Source organism: Salminus brasiliensis, chromosome 4 (assembly GCF_030463535.1).
Source record: "Salminus brasiliensis chromosome 4, fSalBra1.hap2, whole genome shotgun sequence".
In the NCBI taxonomy this organism is placed as follows: Eukaryota; Metazoa; Chordata; class Actinopteri; order Characiformes; family Bryconidae; genus Salminus; species Salminus brasiliensis.
Genome location: NC_132881.1, coordinates 38,806,558 through 38,830,861, shown reverse-complemented (window position 1 = coordinate 38,830,861; position 24,304 = coordinate 38,806,558). Strand labels below are relative to the sequence as shown.

At 38.6% G+C, this 24,304-nt stretch overlaps 1 protein-coding gene across 1 annotated transcript in view; it reads left to right on the top strand.

Annotated features, from left to right (window-relative positions):
- The window catches only part of tspan15 (tetraspanin 15), a 33,368-nt gene extending 9,408 nt beyond the window's left edge, over positions 1-23,960 (top strand). The window contains exons 3-8 of the mRNA XM_072678392.1: positions 2,896-2,970; positions 4,398-4,493; positions 11,356-11,469; positions 17,138-17,188; positions 17,913-18,029; positions 21,777-23,960. Coding sequence (XP_072534493.1) covers positions 2,896-2,970; positions 4,398-4,493; positions 11,356-11,469; positions 17,138-17,188; positions 17,913-18,029; positions 21,777-21,941 — 618 coding nt within the window. The 3' untranslated portion in view covers positions 21,942-23,960. The remainder of the gene's footprint in view (positions 1-2,895; positions 2,971-4,397; positions 4,494-11,355; positions 11,470-17,137; positions 17,189-17,912; positions 18,030-21,776) is intronic.
- Positions 23,961-24,304: the final 344 nt, after the last annotated feature.

Sequence of the window (24,304 nt, the reverse complement as noted above, 5' to 3'; positions counted from 1 at the left end):
TTGAAGGTACAGACTTAAATGACCCAAGGTATCTGGGCCATGCACAATGAAACTAAGTGCCTCTTTTAGCACCTTGTAGTGCTTCATTGTATCAAAAAAACATTTTCTACAGGATATGATAGAATATTTACACACATGTAAATTCGATTTGCAAAGTATTAATATTTAAAAAAAGAATTAAACATTGACAGTAAATTAGAGAAAAAATTATTTGTTGGAAAATGATACAAAAAACACACACATTCAGAGCTCAAAGCCTAGAGACGAGACTGGTCAGTGAATGCTTGCAGCTTTACAGTGCACAAAAAAAGCATTTTTGATTACAGGTGTGTGCTGTGTGTGTATATGTTGCACGCCCAGTCACACCTTTTTCAATCATAATACATTTTTAGTTTAGTTAAAAAGTAAACTTTTTAGAGCATAATCTCATGCAGCCGTACTGTAGGATAAGTCATTTTACATGGCAGTTGAAGAGGAATTGAGAAAGGAGGAGCTGAGGCATGTGATGAAGTACGGTTGAATCTGAAGGGCTAACTGTAGGACAGTAAGAAATGGAAAACCTGTGGGGCAGTTTTTTCCAGATCACTGGTATCATTAGCATCTTAGTAAGGGAGCTGAGCTAGAGTCCTATTAGGCTAATCATATCAGCACACATCATGAGTGCTCGGAAATTCTGTCAGGACATTTATGGGTTGGAGAAATCAAACCAAGGCAGGGAGACGATTCTCAACATGAACAGTATACATACTGAAATGTAAAAACACTAAATAGACAAAAATATTGAGACACCTGCTCGTTCATTATTACTTCTGAAAATATGGGTGTTAAAAAGTTCATCCTGCTTTTGTTGGAGTAACTGTCTTTAATGTCCAGAGAAGGCTTTTACCTCACTTCATTCAAAATTTTCCAACTCATCCCAAAAGTACTGGATGGAGCACCGTCATTCCAAAGAAAGCAGTTCCACTGCTCTGCAGCTTCATGCTGGGCGCTTTATTTGAGCCCACGCCTGGCATGTTAACGTTTATCTGCTCCAGAGAGTTTTATTCTATTGGCAGTACAGGGACTCGGAAATGTGTGTGTGTGTGTGTGTGTGTGTGTGTGTGTGTGTGTGTGTGTGTGTGTGTGTGTGTGTGTGTGTGTGTGTGTGTGTGTGTGTTTTGCTTATCTGTGTCAGAATTGGATGCAACCTAAAGTAAGCGAATGTATTCATTATAAGTGGTGTCGAGAAACTTTTGGATATATATTGTGTGAGCAAAACCATCACATTTCATGATTTTATGGATATACACATATTAATTTGGTACCATTATGTGAATACTGGTAACTTGAGCACTTGATGACCCATGCATATCTATTGTGCTAACTACATTAGTCAACAAAAACTTTTCCTAATCTGTCCCACACAGTTGTCTTTAAAGTTGATTAAACTGGTGTTGCTATTAAAGAATGTATTTGTGAGAGAAGCATGGATACATTACTTAAACTGATGCGCACTGTCATAGATAAGTGTGCTTACAGAGTATTTTGCTAGGGGTGTAGGAAAACTTTAATAAATTGAAATATCATGATGATATTATGTTTGCAATACTGTCAATTATCAAAGTCACAGCATCAATTTTAATGAATAGTTTACATGTAAAGAGGAGGCAGACAGTGGTTCATTTTTGTCTAAACCCTGACCGCTAGATAGCTGTGTTGTATTCTGTCTTCAGATCTCCCTGTTCTGATTTCGTTTACTCAGACTTTAAGCTTATGGTGTGTTTTTCATACTATAACAGTTTTCCTAAAATTTGATGAAAAGATATATTGCGATATATATTGTCTTGTTTACAGAATCCCAATATATTTCCCAATATACTGAATTGTAACCTCTGTATAGTGATGCGTGTTGTATTGATAGATTCTTGCTGACACACAGACCTGTATTTTACCTCAACTTTTGGCAGTGGTGGCTCAGCGGTTAGAGCGCCGGGCTATCGATAACAGGGTTGTGGGTTCGATTTCCGGGCTCGGCAAACTGCCAATGTTGGGCCCTTGAGCAAGACCCTTTACCCTCTCTGCTCCCCGGGTGCTGGAGTTGGCTGCCCACCGCTCTGGGTGTCTGCGTACTCACTGCTCCTAGTTCACTAGTGTGTGTGTGTGTGTGTGTGTGTGTGTGTGTGTGTGTGTGTGTGTGTGTGTGTGTGTGTGTGTTCGTGTTCACTACCACAGATGGGTTAAATGCGGAGGACACATTTCGCTGTACAGTGTACACTGTACAGTGACAAATAGGTGCACCTTTACCTTTTTACTTTTACCTTTGATGCAGCCAGTTAGATGTAAGGCTTTATAATAAGCAGTAATCTGTGGGTATCCCAATATTCCCTACTGCTATGAAAGCCCTCAGTGTTTTATACGGTTTATAACAGTCGTCTGTTTTGTGTTACAGCAGACATTTACTGCTTTGCAAGTCCGCTGTTCCTCCAGCAGATTCATGCAGGAAAAGCACAGTGAAAGGCATTGTTTGTACATTGTGTAAAGTGAAGCAGCCCTCAACACATGCTTTAGTGTAAGAAAAAATGACGAGGTTAGGTTTAGGTGCAGTCTTTAGAGAACACTGCTATTTTATTTATTTATTTGATCTTTTTTTTAATTGTCTTTTTTTCATCTTTCTTTAAAACACTCCCCCGTGGCACATTACTGTACCAGCCAGGTAAACCTCTGTTACGGTCAGTAGGTCCTTAATCTTCCTTGTCCGAGAACTTTCACACAAGTCACTGCACACACACAGACAGTCTCAGAGGAGGACTGACATGACTTTTGTCATGAGGTTTAGGAGTCCAGACAACACCTCTTATTTTTAAATGTTGTGGATGATTGATTTTTGTAATCACATTCTGCTGTTTGGCATTGCAGTTCCTCTACACGCTGGCCATTTGTCTCATCCTGGAACTCCTGGGAGGAATTCTTGCTCTGGCATTCAGGAACCAGGTACATTGCTGTCTCTTCATATTTATAACTCACTTCTCAGCCTGTACTGTCCATGACCCAGAACATTTAAATTGCAGGGCAGTCAGAAGTGTTTATGCATGTCATGGCAATTTTGGGCTTTGAGTGATTCTTTGAACTGTTAACAGTACTGTGCACGTTTTAGGCATCTGTGAAATGTACAGTAAAAAGGCTCCTTATCTGGGCAGTGAGTGTTTATTTTCACAGTAAAATACTACAATTACAATAAACATTACAATAAATAAAGTAGTGATTTTAAGTCAATGTGGTCATTAAAACATTTCCTCATGTATATGTATAGTTATCATCAAACACCAGGTTTGGTAAATTAGTGTCTTTAAAATGAGAAGTTCCTGTTCTTTAAGTACTGTAGTCTTAAGTATCTTAAGTATCTTAAGTACTGTACATCTTGTATAGAAAACAACATCTTGTATAGAAATCAACATTGGGTCATAAATATACACTGTATGGAGAAAAATATTAGGGCACCTTCTCATTTATTAACTGTCTCTACTGTCCAGGGAAGGCCTTTTACTAGATTTTGGAGCGTTGTTGTGAGAAGCATTAATGAGGTCAGGATGTTGGATGATCACCTCCTCAACTCACCCCATACTGGATAAAGTACCAGCATTTCAGAGAACACAGTTCCAGTGCTCCACAGCTCAATGCCGGGGGGCTTTATACTCCTCTAGCCCACACCTGGCATTAGGATGGGGTCAATAGTTTCGTGTTTATCTACTTTACAGAGTGCTATTCTATTGGAAATAATCTACAGGGATTAGACAAGGGGTGTGTGTGCATTTGCACATCTGTGTGAGCAATGGGTGCAGCTAGCAGTAGCTGAATGCATTCATTAGAGGGTGTCCATAAATATTTGGGCATATAGTGTACACACAATACACCTAATGTTTGGATAAATGTTGCTTAAGAAGTTGTGCAGTAATGTAATAGCATATATCACGTCAAGCGTAAAATATTCTCAAATTACCCACCTGTAGTGTCAGACACTTGTGGCCTGTAGAAAGCATCAGCACAGACTGTGTCACTAAAATATTGATGAGTCTTGAATGGCACATCCTATGTCTTCTGTCTCCTCCAGCTTTGTGTACATGTAAATAATGACTGTGTGCACACTGACATTGAGTTCCTGGTGAGGTGTGAATTACTCGTCTGCTAAGAAAACGTGCCGGGGCCGTGACTCTAGCAGCTTCCAAAACACTGATGGTGAAAATACTGATTTGAACATTCAGCAGTTTTCAGACTCAGGTCTAGAAGACCACCTCAACCTAAAAACACCTCAACATTTCCATTAACCTAAAGTCTAAAATTGTGTGAGAGTAGTAAATCCTTTGTAATCATCAAAAGCCGAGATCACTTGCTTCAGCTGTGTACATGTTTTTCTTTTACAGACAGTGGACCTTTTTAACAAAAATGTTCGCAAAGGCATGGAGAATTACTACGATGATCTAGATTTCAAAAACATCATGGACTTTGTTCAAAGAAAGGTAAGAACCACATTTGTACTGTATCCGTTCAAAGATGGCTCTTGTTGATGGCGAAAGATTGCGACTGTTATAGGAAAAAGCAGTACATTGTTATTAAATTGTGAAACATTTATTAATATAGATGCATGGATTACAGAAGGCCACGTCCCTGGTCTTGTATCAAGATCATAGCACAGAAAAGCAGGCAGAAGGAATATATCCCACTGATATGAGTTGGCTGATGTTGCTGATATTGTTATAAAAAATGTTATTTTATTTGCAAAAATGACCTTTGTGTCAGAGAATCGTCCTGCTAATATTTTCAGACCTGCACTGGAAGTGCTGCACAAGAAAGTTTTTTTTTTATTCTGTGGAAAGCTGCATTGTTATTTCCCCCATAGCGGAAGCTCAGGTCGGCGGTGGTTTGCCAACAGCAGGGCTGTGAACCACTTAGAGAAACAAAAACTGTAAATAAACAATATTTTTTACTAACAAAAATGCATCCAAACACATCATCGCCCTTAACTGTTCCAGATCAGAAACATTCAATTCAAAGTTCAGTTCAGTCCAATTCATTTTTAACATGATTCCATTCAGTGTGTTATATTATGCAAGCTGTGCATAACAGGCTTAAATTTAATTAATTAAGTAACCAGTTACATTAAACTTGCAGCAGGAAGCAAAATTGTGTCGCAATTGTATTTCCCTGTCATGTAACTGGGAGAATGGTGTCTCTGTCATTGCCATTCTGGGCTCGAAATGCTGCTAACTGCACTAGGGAACTTTGGTGGAGGTACACAAGACCTCTCACGAGGTCTGCGTAACGCTGCGAAACCCAAATTAGATGTAAAATCCTGTAAAATGAATCTACCGCTTCAGTCCATGTGCTTCTTTCACTTTCAGTTACGGTTCTGTATTTTTTAGCTTAGTCAACAGCTTAGTCAACAGACACACATATACAGCTGTCTGTCAGATGAACTCAATTTGTATTTTTTGGTGTAAAAGTGATTTACACTCCGCAACTGTAGGGGGAGCCCAAGAGTGAAAAAGACAAATTCTTGCATAATGCTGCTTTAATATAAGAAAGAAAACTTCAGTTATCTGTCATCTCCTGTAAAGTTACTGTTTTCTATATATTGTGTATGTACTGACTGATAATCTGTGGCATTATTACCATTCCTATTAACTACCGTGGCTAAATTATAGTTAGTACTTAAACACAAATAAATAGTAACTGATTAGCTTACAGGATGTTAAAAGTACACTGTATGGTGTAAAATGTGCTAATTCTCTCACCCCTGTGTGCAGATATGTCCTCAGTAATACTGTCACAACTGCTGCATCTAATAGCTTTCCAAACCTACCATTTTTAACACATTAGACCAACATACAGTGTGAGTGAAAGGAAGGAACCAGAGACAGCAGGTTAACATACAGTGTGTGCAGAATTATTAGGCAAGTTGTATTTGAGAGGATTCTTTTTATTATTGAACAACAACTATGTTCTCAATCAACCCAAAAGACTCCTAAATATCAAAGCTTAATATTTTTGGAAGTTGGAGTGGGTTTTTTTAGATTTGGCTATCTTAGGAGGATACCTGTTACCTGTTTGTGCAGGTAACTATTACTGTGCAGAATTATTAGGCAACTTAATAAAAAACAAATATATACCCATCTCACTTATTTATTTTCACCAGGTAAACAAATATAACACAGAATTTAGAAAAAAACATTTCTGACATTCAAAAACAAAACCAAAAACAAATCAGTGACCAATATAGCCACCTTTCTTTACGATGACACTCAAAAGCCTTCCATCCAGAGATTCTGTCAGTTGCTTGATCTGTTTGCGATCAACATTGCGTGCAGCAGACACCACAGCCTCCCAGACACTGTTCAGAGAGGTGTACTGTTTTCCCTCCCTGTAGATCTCACATTTCATGAGGGACCACAGGTTCTCTATGGGGTTCAGATCAGGTGAACAAGGGGGCCATGTCATAATTTTTTCTTCTTTTAGACCCTTACTGGCCAGCCACGCTGTGGAATTTGGATGCATGTGATGGAGCATTGTCCTGCATGAAAATCATGTTTTTCTTGAACGATACCGACTTCTTTCTGTACCACTGCTTGAAGAAGGTGTCTTCCAGAAACTGGCAGTAGGTCTGGGAGTTGAGCTTCACTCCATCCTCAACCCGAAAAGGTCCCACAAGTTCATCTTTGATGATACCAGCCCATACCAGTACCCCACCTCCACCTTGCTGGCGTCTGAGTCGGAGTGGAGCTCTCTGCCCTTTACTGATCCAGCCTCGGGCCCATCCATCTGACCCATCAAGAGTCACTCGCATTTCATCAGTCCATAAAACTTTAGAAAAATCAGTCTTAAGATATTTCTTGGCCCAGTCTTGACGTTTTATCTTATGTTTCTAGTTCAAAAGTGGTCGTTTTTCAGCCTTCCTTACCTTGGCCATGTCCCTGATTATCACACACCTTGTGCTTTTTAATACTCCAGTAACGTTGCAGCTCTGAAATATGGCAAAACTGGTGGCAAATGGCATCTTGGCAGCTTCACTCTTAATTTTCCTCAATTCATGGGCAGTTATTTTGCGGCTTTTTTTTTTCAACACGTTTCTTGCGACCCTGTTGGCTATTTGCCATGAAATGCTTGATTGTTCGGTGATCACGCTTCAAAAGTTTGGCAATTTCAAGACTGCTGCATCACCTGATTTTACTTGATTGGTAGTTGGCTTTCAAGCCTATAGAGCTTGGAGTAGGACAACATGTATAAAAAGGATGATGTGATCAAAATACTAATTTGCCTAATAATTCTGCACACAGTGTACATGGGTTAGTGCAAGGTCAGTAGAAGGAAAGTTGAGTCCAGTGATTTCAGTTTTGCTAAAATATGAGAATCATCAACTCCCTATTAAAGACACTGCAAAGTTTTCTGTGAGTCAGCAACTGCTGTTATGACAAGGGTGATGAACTGTGGCTTAAGCATCCCACAAAATTACCACTGCAGCATCAAGATTCCATTTTTGACGTCGGAAATTAAATTGTCAGCGGAGATTTGCAAGTCAGCTTTGATTGCGTTTCAATCGCTATAAAATTATGCAGTGCCTGTCAAGCGCAGGAGAGGCAGTATTGTTTATGGGGATGGGTCTTGTGCACAGACAATACTGTCAGACTGTGAGGATTCAGTCCATTACAGGTTAATGAAGTAAAGGATGCGTGATGGATGCAGGATACATTACCTAATGTTTGATAAAGGAACCTTAGAAAACTGTTATGTTTGAAAACCTCATTACAAGTAATGCTATTCTACCATTCCATCCTATCAACTCATTAGTAAGGTTAATGACCCTGAACAGGGTCTGGGATCTGTCAGTTCTTTACATTGTGTCAAAAACTGATTAATGGACCAATAGAAATGCTTCAAAAGAACCAAATTGACTTTCATTGAAATTTAAGAAGATTTTTTCCCCTTCACTAGTAATGTGTGAGCTACTGTCAGGTTTTTGCCTTAAAGTAAGTCAAGTTAAATTTATTTGTATAGCGCTTTTTACAACTGTTGTTGTTGTTACAAAGCAGCTTTACATAATTAGTAATTAGTAAAAGACAGAAAAAAAAACAACAGTAACAATACTGGCAACAGTAGTAACAATACACAGCAGTATGTAAACTTTGGGCAGCCCTGAACAAATGACATGTTGAGAATCTTTACATTTTAACATGTACAGCTAGAAAATTGCATTTCCTGAAGTAAATGCAGAATGGTTGCACAGATAAAGTTCATTTCCTGAAGTAAATGCAGAATGGTTGCACAGATAAAGTATCCCAGGTAGCTTGTATGGTGTTTCTAGGTGTTTGCTATGGTGTTGGTGAGTAGCCACTAAAGGGGTGGTAAGTGTGGCAAGGTGATTGCAATAGCATTTCAGGCAGACACCATAATGTTAATTAGTTGTTCCTAGGTGGTTGCTAGGCAAATGCTATGGTATCCCATGTAGTTGCTATGGTACCACAGGTATTGCAAAGTGGTTGCAGTGGTACCCTAAAACATTTGTACCCAGTTAATTTTAATGGGAATAAAAATAGAAAAATAGATTGCTATACAGAAATTGTGTGTCCGACCGAAAAGCTGTGTATAAACACACATCACACAATCAGACTAAACTATCTGGAGTTGGAACGGTGCTGATATCACAGAAAATGTGGGACAAGATACATGGAGAAGAAGAAGAGAAATAAAAAGAAGAATCATATGTAGTTCTATCTATCTATGTAGTTGCACTGAGTTGTAGTTGCACTGAGTTGTAGTGTTAATTAGCTAAATGTAATTGGCTAAATGTAAAGGTAAAAGTATCTGTCACTGTGCTGTGTACAGTAAAATGTGTCCTCCGCATTTGACCCATCTGTGGTAGTGAACACACCCACACACTAGTGAACATGGGGCAGTAAGCAGACACAGACAGGGTGAAGGGTCTTGCTCAAGGGCCCAACAGTGGCAGCTTGCCGAGCCCAGGTATCGAACCCACAACTCTGTCATCAGTAGCCTGTAGCTCTATGCGCTGAGCCCCCACTGCCCACTGCCCAACATATTGGACAAAAGTAAAACATTAAATATTTGCAGAATTTACATATTTTGTTTCATTGTTTTTGTCTGAATGTTAAATAAAATAGAAGCAATATAAATAGAAAGTGGGCTCTACTTTTACCTAGAAAATCAATGTGAACTGAAACTTTTGCTTCCCACTGTACAAAGACACAAGGACTTACAAGTCCTGAACTTTGTAAAACACTCTTCCGCATACAGGGAAATAAAGATTCTATACAATTTCCTGCCAGCTTAGATGTTTGACCCTGTAGCTAAAGCCTTTTAAAGCAGTCTATTTTCAGTTGTTAGTGAGAGCAAACTAATGTAAACCTGGTTGAAATGAACAGTCATTCTGATTCTCAGTTCGTTGCTCTATCTCCATTGGATGCATGTTCTTTAAAAACAAGGTGGCTCTGAGGTGCATTCATAAAAAGCTAAAAGAGCTCTGTGCTTGCCCACTGACTGAGTCCCAGCATCATCTGCTGATGATCAGAGCACCTGCATTTGTATGCACCTGTGTGGTGACAGTAATTGCTGTAATATTTCAGCTCTTTACAATTTCTGCAAAGATTGTTGGTCTGAGACAGACAGAGGTTTATAGTGTCTTCTGGATGAAATGAAAAGAGAATAATCAGTAGCTATTTGCAGAATAGTTCAGGTGTAATCTGATTTTGTTCTTTTGTTGTTATTTTTTCTATATGGCTCCGGTTTAAGCACATTAGCATTTGGTTACATGCTTGCCCTCTCTCTACGTACACATTTGTCATTTGTTTTCAAGGATTTTTGTAAACCTTTCTGAGAACATGCCAAATTGTGACTCGATGCTCACCTGTTTTGAAAAGATTGCCAGGCATATGAATGGAAATCATTCTCCCCAAGCATCACACAGTCTTCACTTCCTGACATCAATTTGCAAGCATGCAGCTGTGGGTAGCAATGAATGGCAATTCGTATTCTGCCTGAGAGTGTTTGGTGTCAGCACCACTATGCTTGCAGTGTGTTCTGTTAAACTGCTTGACAGAGTTTGATGGCAGCAAAATACGGTCGGTGTTTATATATTTACTATTACTACTGCTACTACTACTGCCACTATTGTTACTACTATTGCTACTACTACTATTGTTACTACTACTGTTACTACTACTTTACAATTATTACATTACTATTGCTATAGATACTACTACTGCTACTGCTACTACCACTAATACCACGGTCTCCACTACTACTACTTTACCATTACATTACTACTACTACTACTACTACTACTACTACTTTCACTGCTATGTTACCACTATTACCATGACTACTGCTATAGATACTACTACTACCCCTGTTACTACTAATACTGCTTCTGTTACTACTACATTATCTGTATTACCATAATACTATACCATAATAATACCATAACTACTACAACTGCCACAACTACAATTGCTACTGCTATCACTACTAGTACTGCTACTATTTCTATTACTACTACTTCTACTACTGCTGCTATTATTATCACTTCAACTAGTGCTACCACCGTTATTACTATTACTACTACAACTGCCACTATTATTACTGTTATTACCCTCTGTTCTTACTATTATTATTACAACTAGTGCCGCCACTGTTATTACTGCTACAACTGCTACTACTACTGGTATTACCGCTGTTTATTACTATTACTACTACAACTACAGCTACCACTATATTATTATTGCTATCGCTACTACAACTGATACTACTATTACTGCTGTTAACATTAATAGTAGAAGAGCTACTTTATTTTTTTTATGTAGTTTTATTTAGTGTGCTTCAGTATTGATGCAGTATTTACTTGGACAGACACTGATTGCTTAAGTAATTGCCTCAAATAATATCCCGAGCCGTCCAGGTGAGCTGAGGGACTGGCATATGAATTGTGCTGCTCTATGAAAAGAAAGCGGAGCCTAATATTTATTCATGCATTCCCCCCCTGAAAGCTGTTGGTGCAATAAATGAATACAAAGTAGCACAGATTATTCATTTCACCTTTCATATACTATACCTAGTTGACCCAGGTCTGTTTCAGCACAAGATGGATCTTGAAATGTACGGCATCCAACCTGCTTCTCTTTATGTTAAGTTGTTGTGCAGCTTGTAGAGCTCTGTATGCATATTAGATATTTGTTGATATAAAGATGATGTACTGTTTCAGGAACCCAGTACAGTGGCAGTGGTGTTTTAAAGAGGTCCACTTAAGAGCCATTTATCCTCAGATGTGAAAATGAAAATGACTGTATCTGTGTATGTATTTTCCTCTCCTAGTTCAAATGTTGTGGGGGCATGGAATACAAAGACTGGAATGTGAACATGTACCACAACTGCTCTGCGCCGGGACCCCTGGCTTGTGGAGTGCCTTATACCTGCTGTGAAAGCAAGGTTTGTCTCTTTCATCATCCACCTCTAAAGCAGCATATGAAACATTTAACAAGTGACAGCATTCACTTTCTGAAAATATTCAGGTTACAGCTCTCCTCAAGGCTCATAGTTAGTTGTTTTTTTTAACTCAAGCATGCGGCATGAAAATAGGTTAGTTGAGACTGAAGCATGGGCAGAATTATTGCATGAAATGTAGAGCCAAATGTTAGTCAATAGCAAGGACAGAAAATAAGCAAAACTACAATTGTACTTTTTGGATTTTATCGAGCGATAGCTGGATATTTTAAGTGTGTTTTTAAAGCATATGATGGGGAATATCCTGTCCATCATCAAAGTTTGCCCTGTAATACTCAATCCAACCGTACAGCCGTACACTAAAAATAAAGAGGCTTCTTTCAGCAGTACAGTAGAAGAAGCAAGTAAGCTGTAAGTGTAAAGAACCATAAATTGGTAAAGATCCTTTACATTGACTTCTGTAAAGTTTCAACAGTTCTATGAAAAATGTTCTATGGCATTGCTGAAGGAACTTCCTGTCACACCTTATTTTTAAGAGTATCATCAGTCATCCCTTGCCACAGAATTAACTTATTTTTTTGCTGTACTGAATCTGCCTAATTGAATCTTCAAAGTGCAGCCCTGTATGCCAAAGAATGGTTTCCTTATTTGGCACTGCTTTTGGCTGCATTTAGCTTAGAGTTAATGGACAAAGTGAAAATGTCTCACTGAAGAACTAGCTCTTAGATTTGATTGCATTCGCACACATCCTCATGTTACTTGCTAATGTGTATATAAAAAGTTCTCCCTCAGCTAATGGCATGGCATGTTTACAGCATTATTTAAGGTGAGCTAATGCATTAACTGGGTGATTGCATTAGATTTAGCTGGCGTTTCTCTACGCTTGAGTCATGATGATTATTTAACAAGCCTGGTTATTTATTTATTTATTTATTTATTCATTCATTTATTTAAGAGTCTCTATGAGTCTGTATATACATTTGTTCAGTTAAATACAAAATCTATACAAGTTTCCCCTTTCACAAAATATAAAGGTTCTCAGTCAGGATATTTATTTTCTGAATTTTGCTTCTTTAGATTTTCACTGGAGCCGCACGGCTAATGTAGAGTAATGAAACTCTGTGTCTTCCATTTAGTTTCCATTACTTTTCAGTTGCATTAGCTACATTTTGGGTACAGTGGAAACTGTGTAAAGTACATTGTCATTAACAATTTTACTCAGCCTTTCTTTCTTTCTATAAACTATATATGTGTACATTGATTTAAGACAACAACAATAATTATACCTAGTGCATGCCAGCTTATAATAATAATGCATTGATGCTTAATAAATTAGCTCTCTCAGCTGCTGCGACCTACCTGACATAATGTCCAAATAGATGTTGATTCAGGTCCTTGTCATTGATGTGTCCCTATTACTTATACATTCTTTCTTCAGTAAACATATCTACAGGACTCACTTTTAACATTTAAGCCATTTATTTGGCTTTCAGAGCACAATTATTTATATTCATGTTGCTGATTTTAACACATTGTGAAAATAAGCTTTGCACAAGTCATATTTTGCTTAGTATTTTTCCAATAAGTTATGTATGTTATAAGTTTTGTATGTTATATGTTATATTGTGCAGATCTGTGTCCTCTGGGGATCTGTTCACTTATTTAACTTGACTAGGTGTGCCCAAATGTTTACAGTTGCTGAAATGTAATGCAAAAGAAGCTCTCGTTGTACCAGATCTACCTCAGATCTACCTGAATCTGATGTCACCTAGCATCAGATGGATTTATGGTCTCCTGCTGTGAAAGCATTACCTCATCAGTGCCTCACTACAAGCTGGGCAGAATGCTGTTTCTCATGAATTTAGGCACCACTGATGCTTTTTTACAGTTGTGCTCAAGTGTTTGCATACCCCAGCAGAATTTTTACTTTCTTGAATGGGCAGCCCTACCATCTGAGAAAGCCTCATCCAATAAAGAGCCTTATCCACAACTACCACAAAAGACTTTAAGCTGTCATTGATGTTAGAGGGGGCAATACATGGTAATAAGAACTGGGATATGTAAACTTTTGATCAAGGTCATTTGGATGTTTTTGGTTGTCATTTAAAAATTTAAAAAGAGAAAACACAGTCATGACAATAAATGGCTTCACCCAACCACTAACCATAAGTGGAAAAATGGTTTTGTGTTATCATTCATATTCTCTGAAAAAAGAAAGTAAAAATTTGCCCGGGTATGTAAACTTTTGAGCACAACTCTAGTGATCTCTCTGAAAAAGATTAAATATTCCATCTTCCAGAGAAAATCTGGTCATCAGCCTTTTATGTTTCAGTTGAACTAATTCAAAAGCATCAAAATTATTCCTTTAAGGCCAGATTTTGTGGTAGACGTAAGAAAGCCCTTTTCTTTGAGAACTACAGTTGCAATTTATTATTTAACTGTAATTTTTTCAATCCTCATTGCATATCAGGTTTATTAGCAAAATTACAAACTTTTAGCTGTTTGCAATAAACCTATCAAACAGAACAATTGAATTGGCTCAACACAACTAATATAACAAGTGCTTTCTCCAAATTTAATACAAAATGCCACTTAAAATGACTATTGCAGTGGCAAAATTACTTAACCCCTTCACAACAAGTGTCTTTTGTACTAAGTAGAGCACCCATTTGCTCTTATAACCTGCTGTAAACTTGATGCAGAGACAGACCAGGGTTGGCAGGGTTGGCCAGAGGTTTCCAGGTCACTAATATTCATTGGTTTGCACGCTGCAAAACCCAGCAAAGATTTTCCATGGGGTTCAAGGGGTTAATCACCGAGTTGTACGTCTTGGAGTTGGTGGGCATGGTGAATCTTCAGTGCCTGTTGGTAAATCTTGGTGCAGGTCTCCTCAGGAATCTGACGGCAGCTGGTGATGGCTTCCTCCAGTGTCTTGACACTATTGACCTTTTTTCTTACATGCAATCGAAAATGCACTAGATGCACTGTCTAGAAATCACAATCTGATACCTACATACAAAGATGAACATTAGCCAACAGCTGGATCCAAACACTACACAATGCCTGATTCCTCAGAAAAATATCAGCATCAAACTGATGAACTGAAAAAATAATGAAATGTAAGTACAATCATGAGCCTTTATAATTAGTGCTCAGTTAAGTACCCCTGAAAGAGATGGATCTTTTCTCAGTGTTAGATATGGCAAAACTCTTCTCAGATTGCCAGGGGATGTTCATTCCACCACTTTAATGCCAGGACAGAGAAGAGCCTAGATGCTTGTCTTCCAGTCATGCTGGGGTAAAGCTTCAGGCCATCCATTACAAGATTTGAACAGAAGCAATAAGAGTGCCTGAGGGTGGGGAATAAATGATGGGTTGAGTGTCATCAGCATAGCAGTGGTAAGAGAACCCATGATGGGATATTCCTGCACCAAGAGACAGTGAAGGCAGAAGAGGACCAAGCACAAAGCCTTGTGTGAGTCTGCAATAAAAAAAAAAAAAGATGTGGGCTGCCTCCATAGGGCAGATATGATGGTTTTGGGTGATTTTGGCTGATGAGCTTTAAAGTTACTGCTGTGAGGGCAGTTGCTGTAGAATGCACTAGTTTAAGGGCAGATTGATTGGGGTCTGGATGTTGTTCTGAGTGAGGAGAGACAGTTAATTGATTGACAGAGCATTTAAAAAACTAGTGGTAGTTTCTTTAGGATGTGGACCTTTCTTGGGGTCTTGAGGGCAGATGGTACATTACTTGATGATCTGTTTGGGATTGCAGTGATAAAAGAAGGTCCTGAGCAGTCCTCTTGAACAGCATGGATGGGATTGAGTCTAGTGGACTTGTGCTTGGATTATTAGATGTGAGAAGCTGTAGAATATCATCTGTTGAAACAGGATAAATTCCAGAGAAGTAGAAGGATGATGGAGAAGTATATATATATATATATATATATATATATATATATATATATATATATATATATATATATATATATATATATATATATATATAACATAACTTAATAACCAAAGTCTCATAACTTAATTAGCTTGCTAGAGCTAAGACTTATTTCTTAGAAATACTCTGACACGTCAAATCTTGTTCCAGACAACAGCCATGGGCTCCTCTAAGCAGCTGTCTAACACTCTAAAAATAATCTAAAAATACCTTCAGGAAGACTCTAAGGTGGTGGTGCACTGCTCTGATGAAAAGATAACTTCTACTGTCTGAACACACAATTCATAATGGACTACCTCAAGAAGCGCAAGCTAAAGGATCTATGGATAGACCTCAAAAGAGCTCAAAAATCACAAAAATTAAAAGCATTTTGCAAGGAGAAATTTGCAAGTAAATTCCCCAAACACCTACTGAAAGTCTCTTAGCTGCTACAAAAAGTGTTTACAAGCTGTGATACTCCAAGGGGAGTGTTACTAAGTACTGACTATGCAGGGCGCCCAAATGTTTGCCTCAGGCCCTTTTCCTTTTTTGTTATTTTGACACAGTGAAGGTCTCCAGTAAAAGATTTCCTTTTGGAAATCCAGTCATTTCGATTCAGATATTTTGAACAGGGATACGTAAACTTTGCATGCCACTGTATTGTATGGGTGTACACACGGACTACCTTGTCTGATCAAATAACAGCATCCTCAGCATGATGTCAGCAGGTGTAAAATCAGTACTGTATTTACGAAGGTACAGAAATCAGGCATCTTTCTTTAAATACCTGGCCTAGTGGGAGAAAAAAAAGTGAGCAGCAGATTTGTCTTGTGATCTTGGAGTTGTGGATTCCTGGAGTCTCACCATGAGCACTGCTGTGCACATTGAGGAACAGCAGGAGGCCTTCTACAGCTGCTTCTGGAAGTTTCCTCTTATTATTGAACCGCAGGTATTCCAGCTTCTTCAACTGTGGTGGAATGGAGGCAGAGGGTGAGCACTGTAATCTGCACAGAGTTTGAAGATATGCAGGAGGTTTTTCCTGTGTGATCTTCTGATCACCTGATCTGATTGTTATCATGAATGCATAAAAAACACTTCATTATGAATATCAGTTCTTCTCATTTCACTTCAGTAAATGTACGATTAGCATGCATTTATTGGATGTTTGAATAAAAAAAGACAAAGGCAATTATCCCTACAATTCTCTTTTGTACACATCAAAGGCTGCTAATTTGGAATTAAATAACATTATTATTATTGCTATGATGATGATTAAAAATTCAATCTTCATTGACGGACTGTAGTTCATTTTTAGTTTGTGCTGCTGAAATGTAGAGAGTGTGTATCCTAAGCCATGTCCCTGAATGCTGTGGTGTGTTTTTTTTTTTTTTTCCCACACCCAAGTTGACCTGAAGAAGAGCTTATTAATTAGTATATTAGTAGCACCAGGTGTGTTGGGAGCAGTTGAACCTCAGACATAAGCTGGACAGTGCTACTCCAGGCCTTGAACTGAGAGCCACTGCTTTGTCTGGTATAAGGAGTAGCGCAATGATGACCGCACACTTGAAGCCAGAGTTTCCACCATTAGTTCCACCATTAGTACATGACCACTGGAACCTCTGCTGTTGTTTGGTTGTCATTCTGCATTTCACGACCACACATCCACTGCTTGTTTGTGACTACTGTATTGACACTAATGATTTGTCCACAACTGTTTTTCAGCCAAATGAGGTTGTGAATACACTCTGTGGATACAAAGTGCTTGACAAAGAGGTGAGTTTGCTGAAATGAACCTCAGAATAAGCCTCTAACAGAGGCGCTGCCTACCCCTTGCTTTTGCTGTCTTCGCAGACTCTTGCCGATTGATCATGCTTTGTTTATTTCAACTTTTTGAGAAATTGACCAGGAATATTGATCAGGAATATCTGTAAAAAGCACCACAGCCACCCCAGGGTTTGCTCTGATCTATATCATGTGGTAAATTCAAGTAAGGGTATGTGTCGTTGTAGTGCATTCAAGAATCGTACTGACTGAAAATCCAAAAGTCAGTTTTTTTGTGTTTATGTAAGTACTATTTTATTTTCAAAGTATTCTTATTCTGCTGGCACTGATACAGATAAACTTATCAGTTGCTGGCAGTTGTTATGAAGTGGAAGGCTGAATCTGCACTGAGGGCAAGCAGTTGCACCATCATAGAATTACTTGAAACTAGCTGAAAATCTAAGGCAGAAAGAATGACTTTGATATTTCATACTAATCACTTTCTGACAGATGTGTGTACAGTGCTATGAGAAAGGACTTGCTCCTTTCCTGGCCTCTATTTTTGCTTGATCATTTTACCTCTTTAATATCACATATTTAAAATAGTCTGAGTACAGTTTTAATAAATTATTATCTAGCACTAACTGACCCTGTGTAAGACAGTAGTTACTTAAGCAATCAGTTAACCAACCTCTGTGCTGAATACTTGTTTCTGTTCTTTTCTAATTCTGTTTAGAGACTCGAACTCCTAGACATCATCTATGTGCGAGGTTGCACCGACGCTGTCTTCATCTGGTTAATGGATAACTACAAGATCATGGCTGGGCTGCTTCTGGGCATTATACTTCCTCAGGTAAGCCTTGAACCTAATTCTATATACGGAAGGAATATTAATAATCTGTGGCACAGTGCTGCCAAAAATGGTACCAGTTCTTAATCAAAGACTATTCATTTACCATATATGGGTACATACTTTCACATAGGCAATAGCTGACAGTATGGTTACGAATTGGAAGTCATTTGGCTTGAAAGCGAGGATTTTATCAAAGCAAATTTTAGTGAACCTACAGGGGCGAAACAAATTGAACACTGAAACTCTTCATAACACTGTTTATTTTGATTGTTCTAGATATTATCGCTCTGACAGAGGCCGTATGTAGAACTGAAAGCTAGTTCTAATTTGTCAGTGACCTTGTTGTTGTCATTCATCAGTCAGAGAAGAATGTCATTCAGTCTAGTCAGAATGTGCTAATTATATGTAATTCTCCATTAGCAGGCTAAGAATGTAAGGCCCTTTTTCATAAGATGTGAACAGAATCAAGCTTTCCCATAAAAATCTGTCCAGCCCTCTTGACGTTGAGTATATGTAATGTTACCTTAAAGGAGTTTGTAACCCCTGATCTAGGCAGTACTGCTAATCTGCTGGAACCAATAATTAATAGTTTTAGTCTATGACCCAAAACATAAGATAAAAGAGTCTGGCTATGAAAGACCACTGGCTCAATGCATAATCAGCTGCTAGATGTACACTATATGTCCAAACATTTGTGTCCACAAACTACTTTAAGTGGCACCCATTTCTGGCACAGATGTGCAAATGCACGCGCATACACACAGCTTATCTAGTACCTGTAAATGCCTCATGCAAATGTTTGGTCACTGTATTCAGCATTTTATCAATATTACTAATAATAGTGTAAATCAACTATGCCTTTTATCAACTAACACTTTTAGTCCTGTGGTCACTTGCTGGAAACAAATGTGTGTCAGCATATCCGCAGTCACTATCTGCAGACAAAGGGTGGATGTGGAGCTGCTCTAGCCACTACATGATTGCATTGTTTTTGTTCTGTCAGTGCAGACAAATGTACACAACCTTGAGGTTATCTGACTGTACTGAGAACATGGTTTCATTTAAGATGTGGTTTCATCGTGGCTTAGCCTGCTTTGAAGGAGAGACCTTTTGTGGTAGAACATATTCTTTTCAAAAAGAATAATAAGTAGATTTTAATCAGAGGAAGAGTGTGTGGTGATAATAGTGATGCAGATTGTTTGGCAGAGTGGGTTTGCATTCAGATTCATTTGATATAATACACAGATAAGTTGTTTACCACTGCTGCAAACTAAATTTTTAAGTGACTAGTGCTCACTTTTAAGATCCTCGCCATGACTCTAGGTCCAGACCTTTCTGTGTCTGTACCATCAAAATATGTCATATCAGAACCTTATAATTTACTGCAATTTACATTCTCCAAACATTTCATGGTGAAATTGGTCCAAAATTACATGGAATTAGATATTTTTCAACTTTACCTCATTCAATACCAAAACGTTTCCCAGCTGCAGTCCTAGACTTGTTTCAGGAAATGCTGCACTTCTCCCAGAAATGTGTGCAGTTAAGCTTTTTGTTGAAGTACATCACTGCGCTGTTTACAGAAAATGAAATGAAAAGAATATGGTCTCTACTGTCAAACATGGTGGAGCTTCAAAGATGTTTGGGGTTGTTTTGCTGCTTCTGGCACTGAAGGCCTTGACTGTGGAGCACAATGAAGGGCACAGTGTCAGAATGCTACCCCAAGACCGAGCTATACGCAAAAGTTTGGGCACCCTTGGCCATTGATTAACACATTCTCTGCCACAAACTATTCTAAGAAATGATGCATTTATTTAATATTTAAAATCATTTTTTAAACATTGGACCCCCTACTCAGAAAGTGTTTAGTGATACTCCATATGGCAGATAGCACAGCTCGCAAACACAAAAGTCAGGGGGCTGTAAGGGAGATTCCAGGTTATGAAATCTGAAGACTACCAAAGACATTTGGAGCGCATTGCAGGGTCCAGAATGAGAAAGCCACCCCAAAGCTTGTGATTTCTGAAGTAGTTGATGGTGAATTTTGTCTCTGTTTGTGCTCTGTTTGTGTCTCTTTTCAGCTTCAGCTTCTTGACTGACTGTGTAACCTCTGCTGTCAAAAGTTGCTGGAAATGATTTCTTCCATTTATCTCTGCAATGTTTCCTGTGCCACTGTCTGCCATGCAACACAAAAGCACAATACATCCACCCCCTTGCTTAACAGTCAGCAGCTGTCCATTTTCTAAAGTATAGGCTCATGAGGAAGCAGGAATGAAATTGTGCTGGTACTTACAGAGTAATGACACCTTATGCTTTCCCATAACTCCACCTCTAGTTCAACTTTGAAAAATGTTCAAAAATAAAGGGACATTTTGGAACATTTAGGAGGGAAAGGGGGCGGTGCTACGGGGCAAAAAAGCAAACAGAGAAAGTAGTATTGCTCTGCATCTGTGACAGAGATCAAATGATAAAAGCCTTCCATCAAATTAGTGCTTCAGAAAACCATTTCTGTTTCATACCGGCTCTCTTTCTGACATGCAGCTGTGTGTTGCGGATCACTTTGATTCTAAAAGAAGGCGTAATGAACTGACAAACAGCACAGCACTGTACATTGACACAGATGTGTGTTCTCATATACTTTATAGATTTGACTGCAGTGACTCTTTAAATCTTGCATTTCTCATTATGGTTAATGTTGTTTCAGAAAGTTGTAGAGCTCTCTGTACTTTGGAGAAGTGCAAACTAAGCAGAGTGGATGGTTGATCTCAGTTTAGACTGTTATTTTTCAGGATGTGATATAGAGACCACTGTTGGTGGCAGTCGCAGGGACTGGTTGAATAATAACTCCCTGTTTTTCATCTACTTCTTGTGTCCTCACATAGCAAACAGACACACACTACAATAAAACCAAATAATCATACACATTTGTCAGCTTAATGCTATTTCCAGCCAGTCAGGTGTGATCCCTATAACATCAGAGCTGTACATAAAGATTTTTGTAATTGGAAAGTGCTGACAAATAGTGCAAATAATCCACCCATGAAGAAGAACCTTTCTAGGTGTGTAGATGTTAAATGTGTAAAGATTGACTAGAAGATCAGTCTGCTATATTGGACGAGACTTCGTTTGAAATGAAAATTGTGAACAAAAGCTGAGTCCAGCATGTAATAGAAAGTTATCTAAGAATATAAGGACATCAAGGAATTTGGTCTTCTAAGAGCTCCATTGGCAGCAAAACAGAAGACAACCTGAAGTAAGACTCTACTCCTAGCCATTCTGCTTTTCCATCAGCAGCCAGAGTCAGAGAGAGTAATGCTTACCTCATCATTCTTGAAGCGATGTTGGCCGGTGCAGTGGAGCTGGGGACCGACTCTCTCAGAGCGTGTTAACTGCCCCACAATTCTGCATCGGTGGAAGTTCAAAAAGAGGCAATGGCTGGCTTTGCATTAATGAGAGGACATGTGTTGAGTCCTCACCCTCCCAGTGTTGGGAGCATTGCTAGTGCTAGGGGGAGCTACGAAGGGGTGGGTTAATTGGAAATACCAAATAATGAGACAAAAAGATGATTAAAAAGTAAGACTCTGGCAAGTTCATGCAACCTCATTTAAAAGTATCCGAACTTTGTTCAGATATCAAATTCACAGTCAGATTTCACATACAATCAATTTGAGATCAAATCTCTCATGAATGTTTTTTATATAATGATCTTTACTTTCTCATGTCTAACTGAGGCTTTTCCTTTTCCAGTTTTTTGGGGTGTTTGTGACCTGGCTGTACATCACTCGTGTGGAGGACGTCATTTCCGAGTACGAGAACTACCAGGCCAGCCTTCTGGACAGTGGGCCACGTCATACAAGAAAACAAGGCAAGCTGGCAAGGTGCTGCAGCTGTATGCCTTTGATTGATGAATAGACCCTGACCTCAGAGACTCTGTGAACACACTGGACCAAAGAACATCATTTTACCTTATGGCCTTATCCACTTTTGAATAGTGCTACTTTTATATACACGGTTTCGTTCACAAACACTTTTGTAGCTTTGCACTTCATTCCTCAGGGTTCCTGAGACCACCGTTAACAGTTTACAGTGGGTGAAGACAGTAGTTAAGTGCCCTAAAATCAACAGCCATAAGACTGCAGTGCACTGACGTTTCCGTCCTTAAGGAAGATATACTTAATGAATTCTACCTTTTTTAATGTTAGAACTTGTGAAAAGTCACACTGGAGAAAATAAATTGTGTGGCTATGGATGAGAAGCATACTCCAGGGGAGTATTTGAAGCTGAAGACAAAAAAATAAAACAATATATCATATAATATATGTCATTTTATAAAATTACTTTTTAAAAGCTTTATGTTGCATTAAATACAATTCAAAAAGGAGAGTTAGACTTGGGATTTTTAGTTATGTGATTTTTCTCTTGCAGTCTAATCGTACATTGCTTTACATTAACATGGGCTTTTTTCCTACTCAGGTCACAAAACAGTTTGCTTGGTCAGTTATTGGGCCACTTACAATAGACACTATTTATTCTGATAATAGAGGTGTTGGGGGGTAAACAGAATGCTGGGGGTTTTCCCAGGGAAGACTCCACAAGGCCCTGCTCTACCCCTGACTGCTGGTGTTTCAGGTTTATAACTATGTGCAGCTCTGTATGTAGAGATAACAGTATATCCACACTCTAGAATAAACACCATCTGATTGTTGTTCTGGCTTTTTACTAAATTCTCAACAATATTGATAACTGCAAATTTCTCACAATTGAATTATTAGTATAGATCCAGTGTGATAAGAAATGCGTTTTTCTTTTTGAAGAGTGCAATATTGACTTCCTTTTATTTTTATGAGGGGAAAAAAAGCTTATAATTCTTGCTCACTGCTGTGTGTGTGTATCTCACTAAACCCATTTGGTCTGAAGCAGCTGCCTTGGCTTCTAAAACTCTAAACCTCCTAATTCACTGCATTAAAGGCACCACATCCACGTTTAAAGCTTAGCTTTAAGCAGTAGTGATATAGCACCCTAAATGAAACAGGGAACAGGAATTCCATTAGGCAAAGGTCATCCTAAATACATTATATGGACAAAAGTATTGGGACATCTGCTCAATCATTGTTTCTCAGAAATCAAGGCTATTAAAAATTTTTATCCTGCCTTTGTATAACGGTATAGCTTTTCAGTAACTACTCTTTGCTATCCATGGAAGAAGGCTTCCTACTAGATTTTGGAGCATAGCTGTGAGGATTTGATTAAGTAACAAGAGCATTAATAAGGTCAGGATGTTGGATGACCGCCCCACCTCATCCCTAACTTTCGAACTCATCTAAAAGTATTGGATGGAGTGCCATCATTCCAGAGAACACATTTCCACTGCTTCACAGCTCAATGCGGGGGGCATTATACCCTCCCAGCCCATGCCTGACATTATGCAGACCCCAGACCTGGTCATTTATGGAGGATATATAATCTTGTCTTTGATTTTTTTAGATTGAATTACTCTGAAAGAACAGCCAGTAACCAGGTAAATTATAGAATACAACGCTGTTCAGCAAATATCATTTTCTCTACAAAATATACAGAGTGTGAGTTTTATTTTTGAGGCCTAGTCACACCAAGAGTGATTTTTGCGGGTGAAAAAAAACCATATTATTAGTGTAGTGGAACCTTCCCACTAAGTCTAGTGTGTTTTTCTCCTTCTTTGTTCTGTAACACAGAGCTCTCATAAATGTTCAGAATATGTGTGTTTTTGTTAACTTGATGTGTGTTATATTCATCCGTAAAAATCTGACAGTGTGAATGCGCTTACGTTTTACAGGCTTGAAAAGGACCTGTGTACTTGACTTACATTTGATCTGTGGTTTAGTACAGACCTTTCTGCAGACTGTACATGATGCAGTGCCCTCAGCACGAACAGCAGCATGCAGAATGAAAGAATGAATAAATGATGTTTCTAGACCTGTGCGTTTGCTGTTTTTTTTAGTGGATTTTCATATTTGCCCTCTGTCCTGCTGCTATCTCTTGCTTGGGGACTGCCTGCATTTAAATTTTTCAGTTGTACATGGACACACCCCAAAAAGGCCTTTAGAATAGACTGTTTCTGCTTATTTATTTCAAGTTTCTTTTATTCCGTTACCGGAATAAGGTCATGGTGAAATGAATCTGCATGAGCTAACAGTGGATTTTACTCTGTGTGGTGTGCCAGTATATATTTAACATAACTGCAGGTATTAAAACTGAGGTCTTAGACTTTGTGTGTTTGCTGGATGTGTCTGCCTCTG